Source organism: Hydra viridissima, unplaced genomic scaffold (assembly GCF_058129835.1).
Source record: "Hydra viridissima isolate aposymbiotic clone 2 unplaced genomic scaffold, HvirCarnegie_v1 scaffold_13, whole genome shotgun sequence".
Taxonomy (NCBI): Eukaryota; Metazoa; Cnidaria; class Hydrozoa; order Anthoathecata; family Hydridae; genus Hydra; species Hydra viridissima.
The window spans coordinates 8,991,366-9,015,033 of NW_028324312.1; the positions used below are offsets into that span (position 1 = coordinate 8,991,366).

The window sequence follows — 23,668 nt, forward strand, 5'->3', positions numbered from 1 at the left end:
GTCAACCATAATTTGAATTATAACAAAGACGAGTTCATTACGGCTACGATAACATCAGGGTGCTTTTAGGAAGAAAAAAAGGGATCTTCGTGTCATAACAAGCCTTTTATCATTGATTTAGCAACTAGCTTTGAATAAAATCAAAAACACTTGAGAATCCTAATATAGGTTAGAAAACCTACCCGATTGAAACAGCCTCAAACCATTTAAAATAAGTGGATTCCAGTAATTATTTTAACAACACAAGAGATTTGAAGCAGACGCGTCAACCATATTTTGAATCGTAACAAAGATGAGTTCATTATGACCGCGATAAAAACATCAGGGGGTTTTTAGGGGAAAAAAAATATCAGGGTACTTTTAAGAAAAAAATGTTAATTCGACCAGGTTTGAATACTACATTGTGGACAACAATAAAGTTTGGATTGAAAAATAAAATCCGAAGGTAAAAAAAATCCTCAAAGCAAATTTTGTTAACTAAATTAGCAAACTAACATACTTTAAAAAAAACAACTTTTTCGTCAAAAAATCATAAAATATTTTTATGACGTTAATTCGAAAACTTGTAATTTTATAAAAAATACAAAAGAATATTTATAGTGTCTTTTAAAAAAGAAAAAAGTTTAATCAAATTAAAGAATTTTAGGAGCAGAGAAGAAATAAGTTTTGGCAGCTGTGTTTTGTGTTGAAGAAAAATAACAGTCGTTGTTATAAATAAATGTCGGACTATAGGGGACGATTTTGCAGGCAATCAATTATCTTCTGATCAACGAATTTCTCCTAGAGTAATCTATTTCATACTCACGTTCTGCATTTATTGTTTAAATGTGGGTTTAAAACTTTTCGCACTTACAGCAACTCTTTCCTTATTATTTCACCCATAATTCCAGCAACTTTAAAATTAATTTGTTCTAAACATTTGGTTGGTGCAAATTGAAAGAAGCTTTTAACAACTCATAAATTTAATGCTTGAAAAGTGCTCAACAAAAGAACACTTCACGCATCAACATCTTTTCGTAACGAAACCTTTCATGTATTTTAGGGTTCGTTAGAGCTCTGATCTAAATTTGGCACTTTTTTCCTCTCTTAGCTGAAATCTTAAAGTTTTTTTAAAAGACTTTTGTAAGAGTTTTCGGTAAGTTTTTTTAAAAGAGTTAGATAAAAAACCATATACATATATATATATATATATATATATATATATATATATATATATATATATATATATATATATATATATATATATATATATATATATATATATATATATATATATATAGAGTTTATGAAAAGGTTGTTTTGCAAAGCTTAAGTTAAATGCCACTTAAATTAAACTTTTGAATTCACAGGGTTTTCTTTTTAACTTTTTTTATTAAAAAAAAAAGGAAAAGTTTTGAAGTTACTGTAAGCGTTTACTTCTTCTTCAGCCTTCTGCATCTCAAACAAATTCAAACTTTTTTTTTAAAGAACTTTAAAATTTAGGAGCTAAGAGTTACAACTAAATAACGGGGATCAAATTTTATCTTAGTAAATAAATTGTTTCTTTTAGTTACAATGTTCTCGCTGTCCCTGATCACTTTCTTTGTTGGAATAACTTTAACTGCTGGAAAACAAGTACCGCTTAGGAGCTCTGCTCAGCAGCACAGCGCTGTTCATAGGAGGACACCTCAAAAAATTCCATTATCCGATAGATTTGATTCATTCATGCAAAATGTCAAACAGGTTTGTACGAAAGGACTTTATTTTATGAACTCTTATTTTAGGTTATTTAAAGTAAAATGAAATAAAAACAGAATGACGTTTTGAAATCACAAACTTATCCTTAGTTCTTTAAACTTAAATAGCTTAAATTTTGATATTTTATTTTATTTTTGGATACGAAAATTAGGAACGAAGGTGGTATGTAAACAGTTTTTATAAAAGCTTAGAATTTAATGAGGAGTAAATTGTAAAATTTCCACTCTGGTGGTAAAGATATGAAAACCAAGGCTACGATTCTTAAGTAATAATCTTCTGAAGTTTTATTAATCCGAATGGGGAAAATAAATTCATAAAATCACTTTTAACCGTTATTTTTGTTTATAATTAACGGTTAATATCTTCTATAACCACCTTTTAAGAACCACTTAAAGTTGAACCATTTTAAGTTAAAGCTAAAAAGTTATAATTTAAGCATTAAGTGTTAAAATTATTTTAAAAAAAGGAAGTCAATTGTCGTGCATTAAAAAATACTAAACTCTTTGAAACTGACTATGTTGTCCCCTGATGGTAAATATTTGTCATAGAGATGAAGAAAAGGTTTCAAGGTGAAGTGATCCATCCGACGAACATTAAATACATTCGGCAGTATAGACTTGTATGGCTTGAAAAAGCAGTTTGTGCTCTAACCCAGCAAGCACACGACGTTGAAACAACGTCGATCAACGTCAATCAACGACGTTGAAATAACGTTGATCAACCTCAATCAACGTTATTTCAACGTTGTTTCAACGTCGTGTGCTTTAAAAAAAAACAACTTTAATAACTTAACAGAATAACTGAAAAATGTTTTTTTTTTAGTTAACTTAAACGATAAAACAAAGAAATACATCAGTATGAAGAAGCAGATAAAACAACGATGGTTTTGTCTTCTGATAACCTTTTAAAAAGTTCTAAAATTGAAAGCTTGAAAATTGTTCTATTTGTGTGTTTGTGCGTTTACTATTACATTAAAAATAATTTTTATTAAGCAGTTGGTGTGTTTCTATTCCAACTTTAACTTGATTTAGACATTATTTGTCTAGCGATCTTAATTTGCAGGAGACGCATATCTGTGTAGATAGATGCGGACCATCTGGTTTGTTATCAGGTCATTCCACTTTTATGATTAGAGTAATATTGTACATTTGTTATTCTATCAAATGCATTGTAAACATTTGTATGACCCTAGAAGCTCTTCATTTTTCCTCGTAGTACTTTTATCTTTTGTCATAAGGTTTTTTCTTAGATAGAATTACGTTGTATTACACAAAATGAATTCGTTTTTTAGCATTCTAACTCCATTTTGTTAAATTCGTTCAACTTAAATTATACTCAGACATAGCGTTTACAAGACTTAACAAAAAACTGCAGCTTTTTTGCAAAAAAAATTTTGGCTTAAGCTATATCTTTAACTTATTTTTTACTTCTGCAAATTTTCGCCAAAAAGCATCTGTTAAAACAAAATGTTTCCGGGCATTTTATGCTTTAAAACTTGTTACAAATTCTTAGTTAAACACTTCAGAGGAATAATTAATTGTTATTTGAGGTTGTTAGAGCACAATGGTTGGACAAGGATGATGTACTAAAAATACTCCGAAGCACGATACTTATCATAAGTAGCTGATGGTGAGTGTTTGTTGGTCTAGCATAGGTGTGATCCATTATGATTTTATGAAACCTGACTCATCGATCGTAATAAAAATGTGCTGCAACCAATTAGAAGAGACTATGAATCCAACCAAAACCCCTTTCATCGTTTAAAACGAACTTTTTCTTCTTTGTTAACCATCTTTCTTCTTTGTTAACCATCTTTAAAACGAGACTTCTGACTTTAAAACGAGCTTCCTTCTTTTTTAATTATCTACTGGATTGTCATTTGGTAAATATAGAAGTATTGCTAATAAAAATTTTCATCTATTATCTGGCCAGATTTTTTTCTATCTCTTCAAATATATGTCATGGCATATAGAAATATCTGAGCCATGCAATAGCGTGCTAAACATGAACTTTTACAATTTAGATTTTAGGTTATGAACAATACTTGTAAAATTTTTCCTTTTAAAATTAACAAGCTGAATGTAAAAACGAGAATTACTGTTTTTGTTTTTTATTTTACTTAGAAGGAAACTAAATAAAATAAAAAGAAGTTCACGTTGATTTTTAGAAAATAATGGACAAGATAGCGATTTTGAAACTTCGTAGTTTTTTTGGCAATTTTTGGACCACTAAAAAACATACTAAGTATGACTTATAAACATCATCACAGAACTATAGCATCATTCAAATATAGGAAAAATATGAACTTCTTATTTCTAGGGCGTGAGTTGTTAAAACCAAGAAACAGTCTCCGGCTTTCGTTTTTTTTTTTTGTGACATGTTTACACTCATACGTAAAATTATTAGTTAAAATTTGTTTTAAGCAAATAAAGTCAGTTATACTAGCAGCTCTGCATAATTCCTTGAATGGTTGAAACAAAATTAAAATAAGGTATTCCGTTTTTTTCTGAAATCCTGTAACGTTTTATGCCTGAATGTACAAATTATTTTAGATTAGATTTATTTTAGATAATTTATACAGAAATTTTTATTTTATTCATTTATTATTCGTTAAAAACCGTAAAACCAAACATCATGCCTGCTGAACTGCAAGAGATTATTACGTAATATTTTATGAAACCGAAAGCGAAAAATTGCGGGAAAAAAAAAAGTCATACATGATTTTAAAAATATTGGGAATTTTGTATTTCTAGGCGTATGAGCTCTGACTATTAAAACCAAGAAACAATCTGCAACTTTGGTTCTTTTTTGGAGACTGTTTCTCGGTTTTAATAATCAAAGAGATTTTTAAACAATGATTTGTGAAACCTAAAGCAAAATAATTGCGGGAAAAAAAGAAACTTATAATTTTAATAACGTTTGAATTTATTTACTACTAAACTATATATAAAGTTATTTAGTAAGCTCTATCAACCATAGGAAACGTTATGTCTATGGAATGCTTTTTTTCAACACAAAACATTTTGAAATGCATTGTTTACAATCTACATTTTATTTTAGTTATTTTTTTATGTAAACCTCAACTATTAAATTCTATACAAACAATATATGTAAATCACCTTTAGCAAGCAGAACATATCAAGACTAATGCACAAGATAAATATACAAAATTTGACTCAAAGTTAAAACCATTTCGCGATGAATTGATAAACACAGAAAAAAAAGTAAAGGACCAAGTTGAAAAAAGTGAAAAGCTAAGTGGTGAGTTTTTTTGATAAAATTTTGAATAAATTAAATTATCTATCTTTTGGCTATCTATATATATTTTGGCTGATGATTGCTGGTACGCTGGTATGAAACTTTAAGTAACAATAAAGTTGTCAACCTTCACTGTATTTTCAGGATATATATATATATATATATATATATATATATATATATATATATATATATATATATATATATATATATATATATATATATATATATATATATATATATATATCCTGAGATTAAAAATGATATAAAAAAGGCTAAGTATAACATAAATGCTTTGTGGTAATTTCATCTTGTCTAATGCCACTGTCAAGTTGCTATAAATGTGAATATCACAAAGTGGCTAAAGGAGCATTATCAAAATGAATATAAGTCAAGTTGTTCAACTGGGTTTAAGAAAGTCACACTGAAGAGTACATTGCAAAGGCGTTCTAAACATTTTCTATCAGCATCATGTAAATATTGCTTTAATTGTACCCTGGTTTTCCTGATCAGGCTTCATATGCTGTTACAAGAAACTTTAATGCCCAAGATCCTTTACTTTCTTAACAGTTGAAGTTATATTACAATTACACTTTGAGAATATACACAGTAGTTACCCATTTTGATAACCTGGGTTGTCAGCTAGATTAATAATGTATTTTGATGTTAAAAAATTTCTAGTTGTTTTACCAATGAAAAATTCCTTAGCCGACCCCTTTGCTTCTGGGACTCATTGTCACTATAAATAATGAAAGTGTTTGATAGTATTTTATGTTTAACTTGAGCTGAATATAAATTAAATTAATAAAACTTAACAATATAAAAACTTAACATTATAAAAAGATCCTATTCTGACTAATTTCCACAATAAAATAGAAAATTTAAGTAATATAATGGTTGATAAATATTTTTAAACTGTTTTTATAAATGTTGTGGTAAATGAGGTATGGTTCCGTGACTTTACAGTGAATGATAGAAGTGAATTATAGAGGTGAATAGTGGCCCTTACGGGTAACTGTTTACAGAGTAAAAAGTAGGTATATATTGGTTTTATGTTTAATGGTATGAGAAAACTGTTGGGATTTACCTTCAATATGAAATTTAATGATGAATCTGACACAAAATTTAGAAATCCCATTTTTTTTTACTAAAAATGGTGATATTCACCATTCACATTTCTTGAATTAAGCATGTCAAATAATTTTCCAATAACTTTTAAAAAATGAATAATACTGTTTTGCTCCCAAAAAGATAGGTGTTGAGATACCATTAAAAATTCAATTGCACCAGCAACAGAGCTGCTAAGAGTTTGGCCAGCAATTTTCACATTCTTTTTTGTGGCAATGAAATTCAATGTTTTCTTGAAAGTTTCTATGCAGATTTTAAACCTTCAAACTCTTGTAATCCAAACAAAGCTTTAATATAACTCCATTTAATATAGTGACTGTCGCCATCAATAAAAACACCTTAATCATTTAGAGAATTTCTAGCTAATTTAAGCATATGGCATAGATCTAGGAAAATGTTTAGAAGTTAGATATTAAATGAAGTAGTATTAAGTATACTGACAACGTCTTTGTTAAACTGACATTCAAAGGGAACAAAAGAATTTGAGTTGTTACTTATACCATCAAATGTAATACTTTTAATACAAAGTTCATGTGTTAAAGCCACTTTCATAATGTTTTCAATAAAGCATGTTAAATCAGTTCCTTTAACTTTATTTGATAAAACATAACCAATAGGTGCTTTCTAGTGTCAAGTAAATAGCTAATTTAAATGTGGAACTCATTGATTCTCTGATGAGAATTACCTTGTTTCTTAAGCACAATGTCTCTCAAGTTTGCCTGGTCATTGGTAATGACAATGACAACCTCATTAATTATTATGGCTGCCTTGAACAAACCCACAAACAGGTTGTGAGTGTTTTGGTGGGAAACTCAATGACTTTGGTTGGTGGGAGTGGAACCTGGTTCCAGCCATAAGCACCCTGAACATGAAGTCTGGGGAGGTTCAAACCTGGCTTAAAACCTTCCCTGGGAGAAATTAGTTCTGTGTGCAAAAGTTAGTGTAGATTGGTTCATTTGGCTGGATTCTTACAAAAAAACAACAAACAGACAGACAGATTGTCTTTTAATAATATTGATTGACTGTTTCTGCCCAATATAATAAATAGTAAACAAAAAAATCAGCTACACTCGCAGTTTATAAAATAACCTGAAATAAGACATCTAGGTAACCAAACAAGAATGGAATTTTCAAATATTTTAAAAGATTAAATGTCATAAATTACCTAATTGTATCTTCAGTAAATCCATATTCAATAAATGAAATTCCAATTTGAATTTCATGTCATGGTCTAGATAGTCTTAAAAACAGTTCAATTCGGATAGACTCAAACTTCTTCATAATTTTATAATTTTAAAGTGAAAAAGATAATATGCTTTTACTATAAATTAAATTAATTTAAAAAATACTGAGTCATAAAGCATATTTTGTAAAAATAAATTTTGAATTTTAAAAAAGTTGCTTAAAGTAAAACTGCTCCATTCTTTAATTGTTTACATTTTTACCCTTTTCCCTATTGGATTGGATAGATAACTAAACAAAAAAAAAAACTAAATTGCAAAAGTTGCTAACTTGCAAGATGATCAGATTCCATAATTACTTTACTTTAAAGTAATTTTAAAGTTCAGACTTTTGAAATTTAAAATAGGACTAACTCAAAGTAATAAAAATAGTTAGATTATTTTCTGTTGTGGTCATTATTTATAATAAAATAATTATTTAATTCAATTATGATAAATGAGAATACAAATCATATAAAGAGTTATAAATAAGTTACACAAAGAATTATGGACTTTTAATGATTCAGAAAATGTAGCTTGCTTAAGTTAACTATTTGTGTTAAAACAATGTGTTATGTAAAAAATATATTTAAGAGACTGCATGATATATTTTATCGTCAGGCATAAATTGAAGAGTACTTAAAAAGGTATAATTTTAAAAGAGGTAAATAATTGTTTATGCTATATTTTGTTTATCTTATCCTTTAGTTATACTTTATGCTATTTATAGCTACTATTGAAAAAGTTGGTGGTTCTTCAGTTAAGTTAGTGAGTGGTATAGTAAATGGGAAATGGCAGGATATGATAACTGGTGCACTTGGTATAATTGGTGGTTTGGCTGCTTTGGCTGGTCCGGTGGGAGCTCTTATTTCATCTATATTGAGTGTAATATCAATGCTATTTGGTTTGTTTGGAGGATCACAAGGTATTACAATGTTTCTGTATCTATAAGCAAAAATGTTTTCTTTTAGTATTTTGTGCATTTAGTAGCACAGTGCAGCAGTACTTTTTATTTTTAAAAGTGTTATAAAAGCACTTTGTTATTGGAAAAGTAACATTTTGAAAAAGTAACACTTTGTAGTTAGAAAAGTAACAAAAATAAGCTTCTGAAAGTTCTAATAAAAAAAACTAATTAAGTAAGTCCAAAACTCATAAAATATGTTAAAAAGTCATAAAGTATGTTAAATTAAAATTTAAAATTGTTGATTAAACTTTTTCTTAAAAAGGTTTATGTTTTATACTATGCTGTTGCATAATTATTTCTATTTTTTGGTTTCTAATATACCACAAATCAAGCTTGTAATATAAATAAATATCAGTAATCTATTTATGTACATACATACATACATACATACATACATACATACATACATACATACATACATACATACATACATACATACATACATACATACATACATACATACATACATACATACATGTTTTTTTTTTTTTTTTTTACAGAGGCAGAAGAAAGTCAAGAAGCCATGCTAAAGAGGGTGATTGATGAAGCCCTAACAAAAGCTCGTGCTGAAGAATTAAAAGCAGATGGGGAAGGTTTGAAAAAGCTGATAATGTCTATTCGAAATTCCATTAACCAATTTCGTGAATCTGAAAATATATCTCAAGCACAAGCAAATGAACTGTATAGTCAAGTTTTCACGGTTTGTTTATATATTTTTTTGCTTTTTGCTTTTTGGTCGAATATCTAATATCAAATATATAAAATCAAATATCTAATATGTCTAAAGTTAAATATTTAAAATCTAATGTCTAAAATCAAGTTTTAAAATCAAAAGTTAGCATGTTAAGTTAATATTAACCAAAAAATAGGTATTCTTCAACAAATGATGACTTAAGAATATATATTTAAAAAGTTATTGTTTTACGGTATGTTGCTGTAATTTTGGTCCGCGAAAATTTTTATCCCAGACCAATGTTATTGTTGAAATTTTTGGTCCGGCTGGATTAACTTTTGCGATAATTTTGGTCCACTTTGAAAAAAATCAATCCGTGTAAATGTTTCTTTTTAATTGGGCAAATAATTTGGAGTTTAGATAACGTAGCAAATTTTCTAAAAAATTTTTGATCCGTGCGAATATTTTTTGTTATGCGGTTTATTTTTTTGAATTCGCTATTTTTGATTTTTTTAAAGTTCGAGTTATAAATTAACAAGTTTAAATAAATTATAACATGTTGTAAGTATAAAAAAGTATATTAATCATAGTAAGTTGCTTTTTACCTCAGTTTAAAATGGCACACCCTTCTATTTTTATTTCTCAAAATATCTTTTTTTGAGAGTGGTTAATAAGCTGAATAGATATTTATAGCCTGTCAATGCTTTGTCGTACTTTATCATATTTAGTGATAAAGAATAATGGTAGCTGACTGACTGGGAAACACTGCTGGATAGTCTGTTTTTATGTAGTTATAGTTTATGTAAAGTTGGATACTTAATGGAAAAAGGTTTATTGCTTAAAACAGCGGCAATCCTTTTATGGAAACAAAGAAGTTTTTAAATCTGAATATCTATATATATATTTTTAAAATCTAATAGGAAAAAGATTAATGTTTATTATTGTTTTTGGCACTTCAACACATTTTACATGAAACCATTCCTTGCATAATCTGCATTGTATCATTGGTTGTTCATTGCTTGGCATTCTGCAAGTGCAATATATATCTAAAAATTCAACTTCTAAAAAATGCAGTAAAACTCTCAGCACCTTCGATGGAAACTGTGTCAACTCTAACTTTTCAAATGACTTTAACAAGTGTTTTCTCATGTCTTCCTTTATGTATTTCACAACAGATGGGTCACTGCCAAAGCAAAGTTCACAAGCATTAGCAAGTGCAAAAAACCCACAGTCATTTGAGCCCAACTGATACTGCACATTTACATACTCAATTTTAATTTTTTTAGTACTAGAGTGCAAAAGATCAGCAACCGTGTTCTTTAAAGACGATGTCAACTTATTATGTAAGCTGTCATAAACCCTGACTGTCCCCTGTGTGCAGCCTAGTGTTGCTATAGTGATCCAATTCATACCACCAAAATTTAGACATTGAATAAACTCATTGCCTTTTTGGATCTCTAAACAATTTGTGAGCTGCAAAATGGGATCTTGAAAACCTGATATATAAGGTAAAGCATCTTTAAGCATTAGCATTCCAGCATAAATGATTTTGCCATTTAGCCATCCACCGTTGATTAAAACATTTTTATCATCTTCTGAAAGTGTCATGCTTCTAACTTAAGTAAGCTTATATTCACCAATAGAAACTGCCTCTTCTTCTTCTGCAAGACTAATATGTTCTATTTGAAAAGATTTCTTATGTCTTTTTACACATACCCTATTTGGGTGGCAATGACTTTTGCATACAGAACCAAACAGTTTACAAGGACATCGTCTTGCATCACACCTATTTTTGCATCTACAAACCAAGTTCATTGAATGGAGTTCATCTTTTTTTTTTTTACTTCTGAATATGTCTTATCCAAAATGGAATCTGGTATAATCACTTTGGAACTCTCATAAGCATGGTTTATTGTTTCTACTAAAGGGGAGTCATTAACAGAGCTGTTTGATTCTGGAAGAGTTTCATTGAAATCTTCATAAATATAATTTTTTGGTTTATGTTCTGAATTAAATGTATTATAGATACCCCCATTTTCTGATAATGACTCACTAAAGATGGAGGTATTTAGAGAAGTCACCTCATCATCAAAGCATTGATCATCAAGACTTTCTTTATCAGAAGAGCCTAATCAACCAAACTTTTTTGTAAAATAGGGGCAGAAGGTTTATAGATTTTGAGATGGCCTCCTGTAGCACAAGTTGTAACACCTTTGTTATCTTGAAGTTTGTATACTCCATGAGGAAGGCAACTAAGTATTTTATACGGGCCTACAAATTTATCAGTTAATTTACCTCCTTTGGTTTTTTTATGATTATAATTTAATTTTAGTACTAAGTCATATACTCTAAAAAGTCTTGGTTTTGAGTGCTTTTTATCGTAATTGTTTTTTTTACTTTACTTGAGCTTTCAAAATATTTCGTTCTGCCTCTTCCAAGACTTACTTATATTCTGTCAGTGACATGTCGGGATCCTTTAATTTAAAATAATCTGCACTTAAATCTTCCGGAGATTTTGTCTGGAAATCTACATCAATTGGAAGATATGCTTGTCGACCATACATCAGATAAAAAGGTGTGAACTTTGTAGAATCATGACAAGATGTATTGTACGCAAATGCAAAGGTATCTAGAAAAACACTCCATTGTTCTTTTTTAGATGATACATATTTGACAAGCATATTCTGCAAAGTCTGATTAAAGCGTTCATCGAGGCCATTAGCCTTAAATAAAAAAAGGGAAAATGTTATATAAATATCAGTGATTTAAACCTCAGTAATTTTATTTATGATTAGCTCATTTATTTATGAAATTAATATAATATTGTTTATTTATTCATTAATTTCAAATAACAATGCTTACTTGTGGGTGATATGGTGTTGCAAGCCTTTTCTTTATACCAAGCAATACATTAAGTGTATTATTAAGTGTATTTCAAAATTCAGATCCATTATCTGACAGCAAAACCCTTGGCACTCCCAATCTCATGAAAACCTTAATCATACAATTATATATATATATATACATACATACATACATACATACATACATACATACATACATACATACATACATACATACATACATACATACATACATACATACATACATACATACATACATACATACATACATACATACATGCATACAGAATATACATACATACATACATACATACATACATACATACATACATACATACATACATACATACATACATACATACATACATACATACATACATACATACATACATACATACATGCTATTATAAAAAAAATGTATGTCTGTATGTATATATATATGTATATATGTATATATATATATATATATATATATATATATATATATATATATATATATATATATATATATATATGTATATACATATACATATATATATACATATACATATACATATACATATATATATACATACATACATACATTGATACATATGATGCATTGCAGAAGTTGTTTCAATATGTTATATAGGAACAATTATCAAAATCATTATAATCATTACTCATTCAATGGATAAATAATGATTATGATTTTTATTTTCTATACTTATTGCTTAGATAATTCAAACTTTTAATAACTTATCTTGTCTTTCTTTTTATACTTGTATAATAACTCTCCGTTTTCAGAAATTGCAAACTTTAACGCTTTTTTTCTTATCACTCATTTGCCGTCCAAAACTCCTTCAGGGTATTGCTTTTTAATTAAGTATGTAAACACTTTTTGAACTAGCTCGCCTTCCATGGCAATTAATAAAAGCACATGTAATCAAAATTATCAAAGTTTTCCCGGACCAATTTTTTCTTGCTCAGACCAATTTTTTCAGAAAAAAATTATCCAGGCGGATATTTTTTTTCAGAGAAATTTAGTCTGGGGGTAAGTTTTAATGATGGACCAATAATTTTGTGACAGGTATAAAACTTTTTGGTGAAAAAATTATTACTATTTTAATACTTTACTATTTTTCTAACTTACACAGATCTAAGCCTCAAAAAAAATATCAGACATTCTTCAAATATCTTTTTGTATCAAAATATCTTTTTGTATCAAAATATCTTTTTGTATCAAAAGAGAAACATTTCTTTCTGTATCAAATAAAATAATCATTTAAAAGTTATGAAGTTGGTAAAAATAATCATTTAAAAGTTTTTAAACATATTGGAAACTGATAAACTTTTACACAGTAATAATTAATCAGATTCGAATCTGTTTATTATAGTATACTGTGTTAAATATGAAAGAATCATGTTAAGTTCAATAGTTGCAACATGGATTCATATAATATTACATGAACTTTAATGTGGATTATTCGAGATTATTTTTAAAAAAGATCTTAAATTTGACATGATAAAGTAGCATGATTGTTAACAGTTTTGAAATATTCATAATTTATTGCAAGAAAGTGCAATAAAATAGCATTATAAGCAGGGTTGGTACCCAATAACCCACCCCAAAATCCATGAGCAAAATTTCATCATTTTGGGTTTTTGCTTAGATTCTTATTTCTTTTAACTTTGAGATGAAATAACTTAAAAAAGATTAACCTTGTTAACTATGATTACATTATCATTAATTATGATTACATTATCATTAATTATGATTACATTAAAAATTATTATGATTACATTAAAACTGATAATGAAGCAGATAGAAATATGTATAATTCTTTATTAACATGATTACATTTTCTACTAAATAAGTAATAACTAAACACAAATAAAGTTTTTAATTTCATCTTTATTGAGTCTAATGTGAAAGTTCATATGTTCTCTAATGCTTATAAATCCACACAAGCATAATCAAGTTTACACAAGTTTTTATCATTCATAATTTATCTATTGTGATTGTTGATTTATGCAAGGTACTGTAAAAGTGTCTTACTTTGTACAAAATTTTAACTTATTTTTAATTCTCATCTATAAAAATTTGCTTTAAACTTCTTATTAAATTGATGTAAACTAACAAATCATTTATTTAGGATATCTAAGTTCTTTTTTAATGGTTAAATTTATTTTTATAAATTAAAAAGTAGTTTTTCAAGATTGTTTAAAAAATGTGCAAAGTAAACCAGGGGTCTGGGTAACTTTGCACAACATTAAAAAAAATTAGAACAGGTTTATGATATGTATGGGATTGGTGCAACCTCTTTTTTTCATACTTTTTTTCATACATTTTTCTAAAAGGAAAAATAATTCAAAGAGTAGTTTACTAAAAAAACAAAAGATTAGTTTTAGTATTATTTCGCCTAATAAAAGAATATAAGATGCTATGATAAACGAAAAATGAACACAACCTCATTAAAAACACAAAAAAAGACAAAAAAGTTTGTACCTTGGCAAACTTAAGCAAAAAGAATTAAAGAGTTCTTTTTTTTTTTTCAATAAAAAATCAAAATTAACAAAATACAGTTCAAAAGCCCTATTGAAAGCCTAATTCTGGCACTTTGAAAAGTTTCCTAGTTATGCCTATTTTTTCCACTTTGCAATTATCTTTGAGGCAAAATCACAATCCTAATTAAATTTTTCTAGATCTTCAATGCTAACACTTCGCCTTCAGAAACAGTTTCTTTTTTCATTTATTAGTTCATGCAGATTCCAAAGATTTAAATTAGTCTTGTAAGAAAACCCTAAAGTTGTCTTCTAGAAATTCTTTATCTTGAGATTCTCTTTCTCTAAATTTTGTAAGAAGTTCATTGACATTCACTGGATAGACATCACACTTTCTTAAACCTGATTGTAAATTACTAGCCTGATTTGGCTCTACAACAGACATTAGCTTATTCAAAAGTTCTGGAAAATGTTGTTTATCAAGAGATGTCTTTGTGCAGCCAACAGGTGAATCTTTATACTCTGTGATAATTCTACGCCAAGCTATTTTCAAAGGTTTAAAGAAAGCTACATCTAGGGGTTGAGTTATATGTGTACTATTAGTTGGTAAACAAACTTTATTTCATTTTCTTCACAGGCTTCAATAACTTTTGGAGAGATGTGAGAGGGTAGGTTATTGCCTAAGGTAAAACTATAGAAAAAAACCACTCTTTGAAAGCTACTCCATCAAACCATCCACTTTTAGTACTGAAGTATGTGGCTCCTTTAGGACCTCCTACACACCAAGTTGACCACAGATTAGTAGCTTTATAAACAACAAAAGGTGGTAAAATTTCACCTGCTGCATTACTTGATATTATTATAGAAATATTTGTCTTAGAAGTGTTTCTCATATTTGCGGGGTTTTACTGCCTTTTTTTTTACCAAGCATTTTTTAAAGCCAGGGTCATCAGTTAGATTTGTTTCATCATAGTTATATATGTTGCCTGGAGGAACATCTTGTATGGTTTTGGTAAGATGTTGAATGTATTCTTTTAGAATTTCTTCATTAACATTTGCTCGTGATTTTTTTATGTTTAGCACAAATTTATTTATTAGCTCTGGATGTCTTTGTAAAAATGATTTGATTAAATCAGGCCTAGGAAAGACTTTATATTCTTCTACTTTTCAACCAGAACTATGGATATTGTTGTACATAATATGATGTAAGTCTTCTTTACCAATAGGAAATCCAAATTGACTTAAGTGAATGGTACATTTGACAAAGGCAGTCTCCTATAATTTGGAAAAATAATACGGTTAACCAGGTTTTAAGTTGTTCTTTCCTTTCAATTTGTAACAAATTGTTCTTCAACTAACACCATTTTTTTGTAGCAGCTTGCTCTTGAGTCAGCTTTTTAGATTTTACATTTTCAAGGGATTTAGCTAGATTGTTCTTCGTATAGTTTTTGTTTTTTCTGGTCTTAAGCTTCTTTTTGTAATGACTTGACATCAGGAAAAAACATTATTAGTAACTTTATTTGACCTTCAGTTACCCAAGAAATTATATAAAGCTATGAAAAAGAAAGAAATAACTCTGGTTATATAATATATTTGCATGAATTTTTAGAAAGTATTACTTTTGGATGACCAATGACATTTAAGGTGAACTTTGGATGACCAATGACATTTAAGGTGAACTTTGTACATTGTGCAGTTACCCCAATTTCTGCCATATACAAGTGTTTAACCTATTATTGATTTTTTTAATCGATAATAGGTTAAACACTTAATATACTTCAAACCAATACCATAATAAACACTTTAAGCAGTTTATAAAACTATTTTACATGAGTTTTGAATTGAAACTAAAACAAACTGTCAGATTCTAAAGTGATTTACATTTTTAGTTCAAATTTTTAGTTGCTAGAGAGTCAAACATCTTTGACATATTGTTTAGCAAAGTTACCAATGGTTGTGCAAAGTTAGGCACTTTTACGGTATTAAAAAAAAAGTGTAAAAGCTTGACGTTTCAGATTTTAAAGGTTGTAAGAATGTAAAGTGGTTTAAGTGTACCTTTTTTTTTTAGGGTTTGACCTTCTTTGGCAAATTGAAGTATGAAATTAATAAATACTGCGACTGCTCAGTTACCGATACTGCAAAACTTACAGAAGCAAGAACAAAGTCTAACAGATGTTTAGAGTTTATCAATCTGTACTCGGATCTCTCCATATATCGTCTGTTACTTATTACTGATATGGCTAGTCTTTTCAGTTCTGTAGGTTTAAACTCAACTTCAAACAATCTTCTATCGCTTACTGAAAAAGAAAAAGTTTCCGACAAAGATGTTATTATGTTCTTATTTGATCCGATCAATAATCAGTATGTTATATTTGGATTTATTATTCAGTGCATGGTTTGGTTTTCATAATGTCTTACAAAATGTTTCTGTTTCATAACTTGTTGCTAGATTAAACAGTTGTGAGTTTGTGAAAACAGTTAAGAAATATTAAGAGATTAGAGGAATTGAAGATTTCTTTTTTATTTTGCTTATTCTCTAGTGCATTTTTTCATTCATTTATAGTTATCTTTGTATAATTTGTTATGAAAACAGTGTGTAGTTTGATAAAGATAAGGTGGAAAACTTTATGATAGGATGTTGAAATATGATGAGTTAGTTATGTAATGCAAGAAAAATATATTTGAAGGATGGTAACATTGTCTGATATAGTGGCATTGTCTGATATATTGGAATGTTAGGGACTTTTGCAACATAGAAGTTGAATAAGCTCAATGTAAACTGGTATTTAGATTGAGAGCAAGTTATTGATCATTAAATCAGTCAAAAAAATGTTTTTTTTTTTTTTTTTTTTCATTCTTATATTTTGTTCAAGTTAAGTCACAGTGAAAAATATAAGTTTAAATGCCATATCATCCAACCAGTTAAGGTGGGGAGTAGGGGATTATTTTATTAGGATTCATCTTAAAAATTAATATGTAGTAAATTTTGAACACTGTGTATATACCCAATATATGTTATCCATAGTGGAGAACGTAAGAAAATCCAAAGTCATAAGTTTTTCTTGTAGAATCAAAAGAAACTAGATATCTGGCAATAAGTATGAAGTAAGAACTTTTTTTCTTTAAAAAAAGGGTCAGAAAAACTGTTAAAAAAAGGTCATTTGCATATAAAAGAAGTAAACCTATTTTTGCTTACAAAGAAATTGATCTAAATATAGATTATATAATATAGATCATTAGCTATTTAATTTAATTTAGTTGATGTTGGTGTAAATATGAGTGAGCTTATTGATAACTGTTATTGTTTTAAATTTTTTTTTGTTATCCATTTTTGTTTTTGAGTATTCATGCAGTAGTCTGAAAAATCCCTTTATAGTCGCCAACGATTTTGCATATCTCAATACTTCGGTGCACCAGGTAAATATCCAACCATTCAAGCTTACTCTGATGAATTAAAAGCGACTCCTGGAGGGAATAGTGTTACTAGAGATGTTGTTATTTGTTCAAATGGGGAGTTGCTTGGGTTATGCTACAAGTTAGAAAATCAGCAATATTTAAGTAGTGACTTAGATGAATGGGCTCATGATAAAGTTAAATCGCTGTTTGTTGCAGGTAATCTTTTTTTTTTTAACTTTTATTATTATAACTTGACATTTATGAATTTAAAAAGATTGGAAATAGCTCAAGATAATGGCAGCATGGAGGTTTTGACTGTAAAGATATTTTAACTAACATGACTCTTAGTCATCTATGTATGATAACTCAAAATATTCAGCATGTATTTATTTTACCATGAACTTAGTTTTTGAATGATTTTGTTCTGGTCTTTAATTTTGTACATCTATTTTATGTTCTGGTCTTAACTTTTATATAAATATTTTAGCTGCTGAACAATTATGCACATTTTTCTTGTACATTTTTTTAAACTACAACCTTTTTATAAAGAAGAATGGGTTTCAGGTTCACATTGTTTACTATTTTTTGAATTGTTTTACAAATGTTCTGGTATTCTTGGGTAGGAATTAAAAATTTCTATTTTTTTTGTTATGAAAGTCAAAGATGTCATAGTAATTATGTTTTTACATATTTACACAAAGCTCTTATGTTCAGTAGCATGCAAATGTTTAGAAACACCAAATTATTTTCAGTTTTTAAAGCCTAACTTTTTACAATTTTTCTCAAATCAGTTCAAATTTTTACCAAATTTTCTTTATGTTAATTCAATTCATAACACAAACCACAAAAATTACAAATTTTATTGGTTAGTTAAAAAATCTACAGTGCAAAAGTTTAGAAACAGTGTCCAACAAAATTAAATGAAATTTTATTTGCAAAAGCATAGTTAAAGGCCGAAATATTTGTAAAATTTAACAATTCAATTACTTTGAGGTATTTTAAAAGCATGAGAAAAGCGAAGAATGTTTCAAATGAAATAAAGAAATTCCTTATAAAAGCTGTGGAAAAACATATCTTACAGAAAGATTTCTGAACTAAACAATATTTTTAAACCAAAGTAAGTCACATCAATAGATTTGGTCTGCACAAAACTATTTAAATTAAGCCTTGAACTGGAAGGCCTAAAGTTGCAACTAAAAAGGCTGACAGATATTGGTAGGGTATTCCAAAAATGATTCTCACAAGGTTGCTGTCAAACCTTATACAATTATGTATCGGTTTCATGAAACAAACTAGACATCAATAAAACTAAGCATAAATTATTTCAAAATAATATATGGCCGCTTTTTAGTTAAAAGGCTATTTAGAATATTTGATGTAAGCAACGTTTAGTTGATTACTTCAAAATAATCATTGGTTGTCAAATTTTTCTATCTTCATCGGCTCTTTTAACTCCTTTTATTTTTTTTTAAATCCTCTTATTTTTCAACTTTTCTTTTCTTTTAACTTGCTTTTCTTTTAATTTTTTATCTCAGTTTGTTTTATGAACTTTACCTTCATGTTAATTGGATTGCTTTTTTAGCAAGTGCACTTTCAGATAGTTATTTTGTTTTGCTAAAAAAAAAAGAACTATTTTTGTTTTATTATTGTCTGTTTCATTATTTGATTGCTTCTTCCCAGTTTCAAAATAATAAAATGTATATAATAAAACAAAAAAAACCTTAACAGCAATATATTTAGATGTGCAATAGTTATGAACAATGTTCAACCTTGATTCCCAATCATGATGCTTTAAAATGTAAATTCATTTAGATTTAGATTGTACAAGATTGTACGAACTGTAAAATTTAGTTACAGAAACTTAAATTCAGTTGCTTTGAATAAAATGGTGCAGTTGAAATTCAATTATTTACTTTATTTTTGCAAACTTTCATATCAAAATTTTTTATATAAAATTTTTATTGCAAAGCAATTTAATTTTTGTTATGCCAGAGTTTTAAAAGTTTATTTTAGAGTTTAACACACATTAACATAAATTTTACATATATTAACATATATTAACGTTATACTTTGAATACATTTAGGACTCTTTTTTTAAAAGAATCCAATTTCAAATTTAGCTACAAATAAATGTTATTGTTTTTGTTTATCAACCACTGTTTTTGTGGTTGTTTGGTACCATTAGAAAACTCTTGATTTATAGAATTTAGTAAAATTTACACCTATATGCTTATGCCAATACTTATGTTTGTGTTAAGTCATGGCAATTCAAATTGCTTGTGATTGGCATGTGCTTTTAAACCCTTTTAGACTTAATGGCATACTTCTGGAATTGGCTATTGGTTGCAGTTTGCTATGGTTAGCCTCAGGGTTGCCACCAAATCAGGGAAATTCAGGGAAATTTAGATACAATCAGGGAAAATCAGGGGGGGGGGGGGAATAGTTGATTTTGGAAAAAATCAGGAAAAATCAGGGAACTTTTAATTTTTCTTTATGTTTTGAAATGTTTTCTAACAAAAACTTTCTTTTTCCAGCATACCAGGGTAAATTTTTAACATTTTTAAAGAAAATTAATCACATTGCATTTACATATATATATATATATATATATATATATATGTATATATATATATATATCTAAACGCAACTACAGTAGAATCCCATCAACTTGAACCCTTCAGAGTTCAAGTTGTAGTTTTTATATTTTTTTCAAAGAACAATTTCATGTGTTGATTGAAGTATTTGATTACTTTAATTTTCAAACAAATTGATTGGTTCATTACTCATCGGGGATTATAGTATCTGTTTTTTTAGAGATAAAAATTTTCTGGGGTTGATGGAGAAGTTTGGTTTGGAAGTTAAGTTTGGAAGTTAAGCTTGGGTATTTGAATGCTGGAAATATAAGGGGGAGATAAGTAAAATTTTTGCGAAAAATCAGGGAAAATCAGGGAATTTTTTTCTTTAATAACGGTGGCAACCCTGTAGCCTGTTACCATTGCATGTTCAAGGTATTTCTGCCTGATGCATTAGGAGTTTGCTTTGATCCATCAACTGGGCATGAAGTTCGACTTGTCCAATTTAGACCACCATCAACCAAAGATGACTGTGACATCACTAATCACTAATGTTTGGTCTGGGCATTTAGCAATTCTTTAAAGACTTTGTGTCTTTCATTTAATTAGCTGAATGGTCATGGCAATCTACTCCATAAAACCAGTCTTTGATGGAAATAAATCTGTTATCAAGTTTAACAGCCTGTGAATTACCAGAAATCCAACTGTTCAATAGATTTGTGTTGTTGTCTACCTTCAGTGTAAGTTCAAATCTTGCATATTGGTTGATGCACTATACATTGATGTTCTATTCATCCAAAAACTAAATGATAATCATGATGTTGCGCTCAGTAATGTTGGCCTGAAAATGGTAGTGCATCACTTGTGGTATTTTAGCCAGCACCTGTCATGCCAAGAAAAAGAATGGTTGAAGGTTGCATTAGATTAAGTCTCTTCTGCACACACTGAATTACTGATCCTATTAAATCTTACCAATGGTTTTTCAAACCCATCACCATCAATGATAGTTTCCACAACATTCTGTTTCAAGAAATGAAATATGAAAATATGAAACTGAATTAATAATAACTAAGAATTAGTAAGATAACTAAGGAACAAAATCAGTACTTTCTGTAATTATGGATACGTGACTTGATTATTCATGCCCTTTCCTTTTGTCTCTCCAAACCATTCTGAAAAACAAAAGAGGCAACTAGTTTTATCAAAACCCATTTTAATACAAGTTTTAACTATTTTGATATTTTGACTATGTTTTCAATTTCAAGAATAATTGATGTTTACAATTTCATGTCACTTCTTGACCTAGGATCTGAAAATTAAAAAAAATAAATTTCCAATCTTAACAAAAGAATATTTTGAAGGAATTCTTCTTTTCCCAGAGAAATAAATGTAAGACAATATTCACAGCTTCAAACAGAGCATTGGCATTTTAAAACATCTGAAGGTAACAACTGTTTTGTTGCAAAAGATGGAAATGTCAATCTTATAGGTAATATCATTGAGAAAGGAAAAGATGTAAGTTTAATGTGTCAAAATTTTAGCTCGGTTTCTGATGCCTTCACTATATAATATATAGCTGGAGCAATAGCAATAGCATCCTGCTATTTCAAATATACTTTTACATCTTAATCAAATTAGTAAGCAACTGGTCATTTATTTCTTGCAAAAGTGTTACTTTTCATACGTTTCTTGCTAGAAACTTTCAACTCGAGAATACCAGAACATTTGTAAAATAATTCAAAAAATATAAAAAGTAAACAATCCGAACCTGAAACCCATTCTTATGGCTTTCATTTTTATGGCACCTCTTTATTTTGCTTTCATTATTGTTAAAAATTTTTTATAACATTTCTTAAGTGCTTCTTTAAAGTTTTTTTTTTTTTTTTTTCTTTTTTTTTTACATAAAACACATTAAAATTGAGTTTGAAAGATTTTATAACTTCTTCATTAAGATAAATTTCAAGTTATTGGTTACAGTGAAGATAGTTATAAAGGTAATTTGTTTTTTATGTCATCTTCATTTGTGTTTTTTGATTTACTACTCTCCTAATAAACAACTAAATAATGTCCTTAAAAGATGATTGAAAAGAACTTTTTAAAAAGATTTTTAAAAAGTTTGTCTTTAAAAGAGTTTTCCTCCAAAACTCAAATGTTCCTGTTTTTTTAATTTTCTTTAAGCTTAAATGAGTTAAGTACACAAGTAAGGCTGTCTATTCTTAAGTTTATCATAAAAGCTTAATGCAGTTTCACAAGACGGTCCTTATAGACAAGATATTTTACAATTTCACATTTCTACTGGTCTTAACCTCTAAATTTGTTCATTTTGCTATAAAAACACTCCCTGAAAATCTAAAAGCAAACTGCATTATATTTAGAAGTAGCTCAATGTACCTGAAATTATTTTTGTAAAAAATGCAGCTTCTGACACTGAAAACATTAATTGCTTAAAAATATACAAGTTGTCATGTAATATCCACCAAAAATAAAGATATAGTTCAAACAACCAACTATGAACAATATTGTGACAATTTACAATTTTACTTACTACCATGTTCAATTCAGCAAACAGCAATATGAATATGGGAGGCATTACCTAAACTGTTGCAGCAAAATGTGCAAGTTATAAATTCCCCCGATGAAACTTTAACTTTTTTTTCTTTTTTTTTTATAAAAAATACAAAGCATTAATTGTTTTAAAAAACTAACACAAAAAAAACAGGCTTGTGGCATCTTTAAAATATATTTAAAGAAAAATTTACTGCTTTTGACCAAAAATCCTACTAGTTTTGGCTTTTGGAATAACTATTATTCTAATTTATTTTTTTCACACAAAGTATGTATACATAGGAGTTGTATATGGACCATTTATTGGGCCCACTGTTATTGGATCGACACCAGGAACTTGGAAGTCTATCAAAATAAGTGAAACAGAAAAAGATGCTCAGAATATGGTTCGAATTTGTGCAAGTTCCAACTTTGAGCAGGTAATTTATCCAACAATAACACTTGCAATCAATTTTGCAATTCAACCATAAGATCATTCAACCTAACAATGTTTCAAACATCTTACTACAAATGTAAAATGTTTTTGATAAATTTGTAATCATTTAGCAATATGAATAACTAATCAACAAGTTATAAGTTATTAAATATTTATTATAAGTTTTTGATAAATTTGTAACCATTTAATAATAATAATAATAACTAGTTAAAAAGTTGTAAGTTGTTAATAATTTTGATTCCGCATTTGTTTGTTTGCTGAAAAATCTTTGAAATTAATTTTTTGAGGAGAAGTAAAGTTGTCAGTTTTTATGTTGGCAAGAAACCAACTGACAAAGTATATTTTTGGATACATAGTGTGTTCAATTTAA

The 23,668-nt window shown here is 28.1% G+C and overlaps 1 protein-coding gene and 1 pseudogene across 1 annotated transcript in view; one reads left to right on the plus strand and one right to left on the minus strand.

Moving 5' to 3' along the window:
* The first annotated feature begins 1,030 nt into the window (after positions 1-1,030).
* Positions 1,031-23,668, plus strand: part of LOC149880342 (uncharacterized) — a 39,739-nt gene continuing 17,101 nt past the window's right edge. The window contains exons 1-9 of the mRNA XM_090070161.1: positions 1,031-1,135; positions 1,550-1,722; positions 4,863-4,998; positions 8,074-8,268; positions 8,808-9,007; positions 16,397-16,689; positions 17,705-17,940; positions 22,250-22,291; positions 23,145-23,281. Coding sequence (XP_089926287.1) covers positions 1,555-1,722; positions 4,863-4,998; positions 8,074-8,268; positions 8,808-9,007; positions 16,397-16,689; positions 17,705-17,940; positions 22,250-22,291; positions 23,145-23,281 — 1,407 coding nt within the window. The 5' untranslated portion in view covers positions 1,031-1,135; positions 1,550-1,554. The remainder of the gene's footprint in view (positions 1,136-1,549; positions 1,723-4,862; positions 4,999-8,073; positions 8,269-8,807; positions 9,008-16,396; positions 16,690-17,704; positions 17,941-22,249; positions 22,292-23,144; positions 23,282-23,668) is intronic.
* Positions 10,792-15,820, minus strand: LOC149880343 (uncharacterized; annotated as a pseudogene).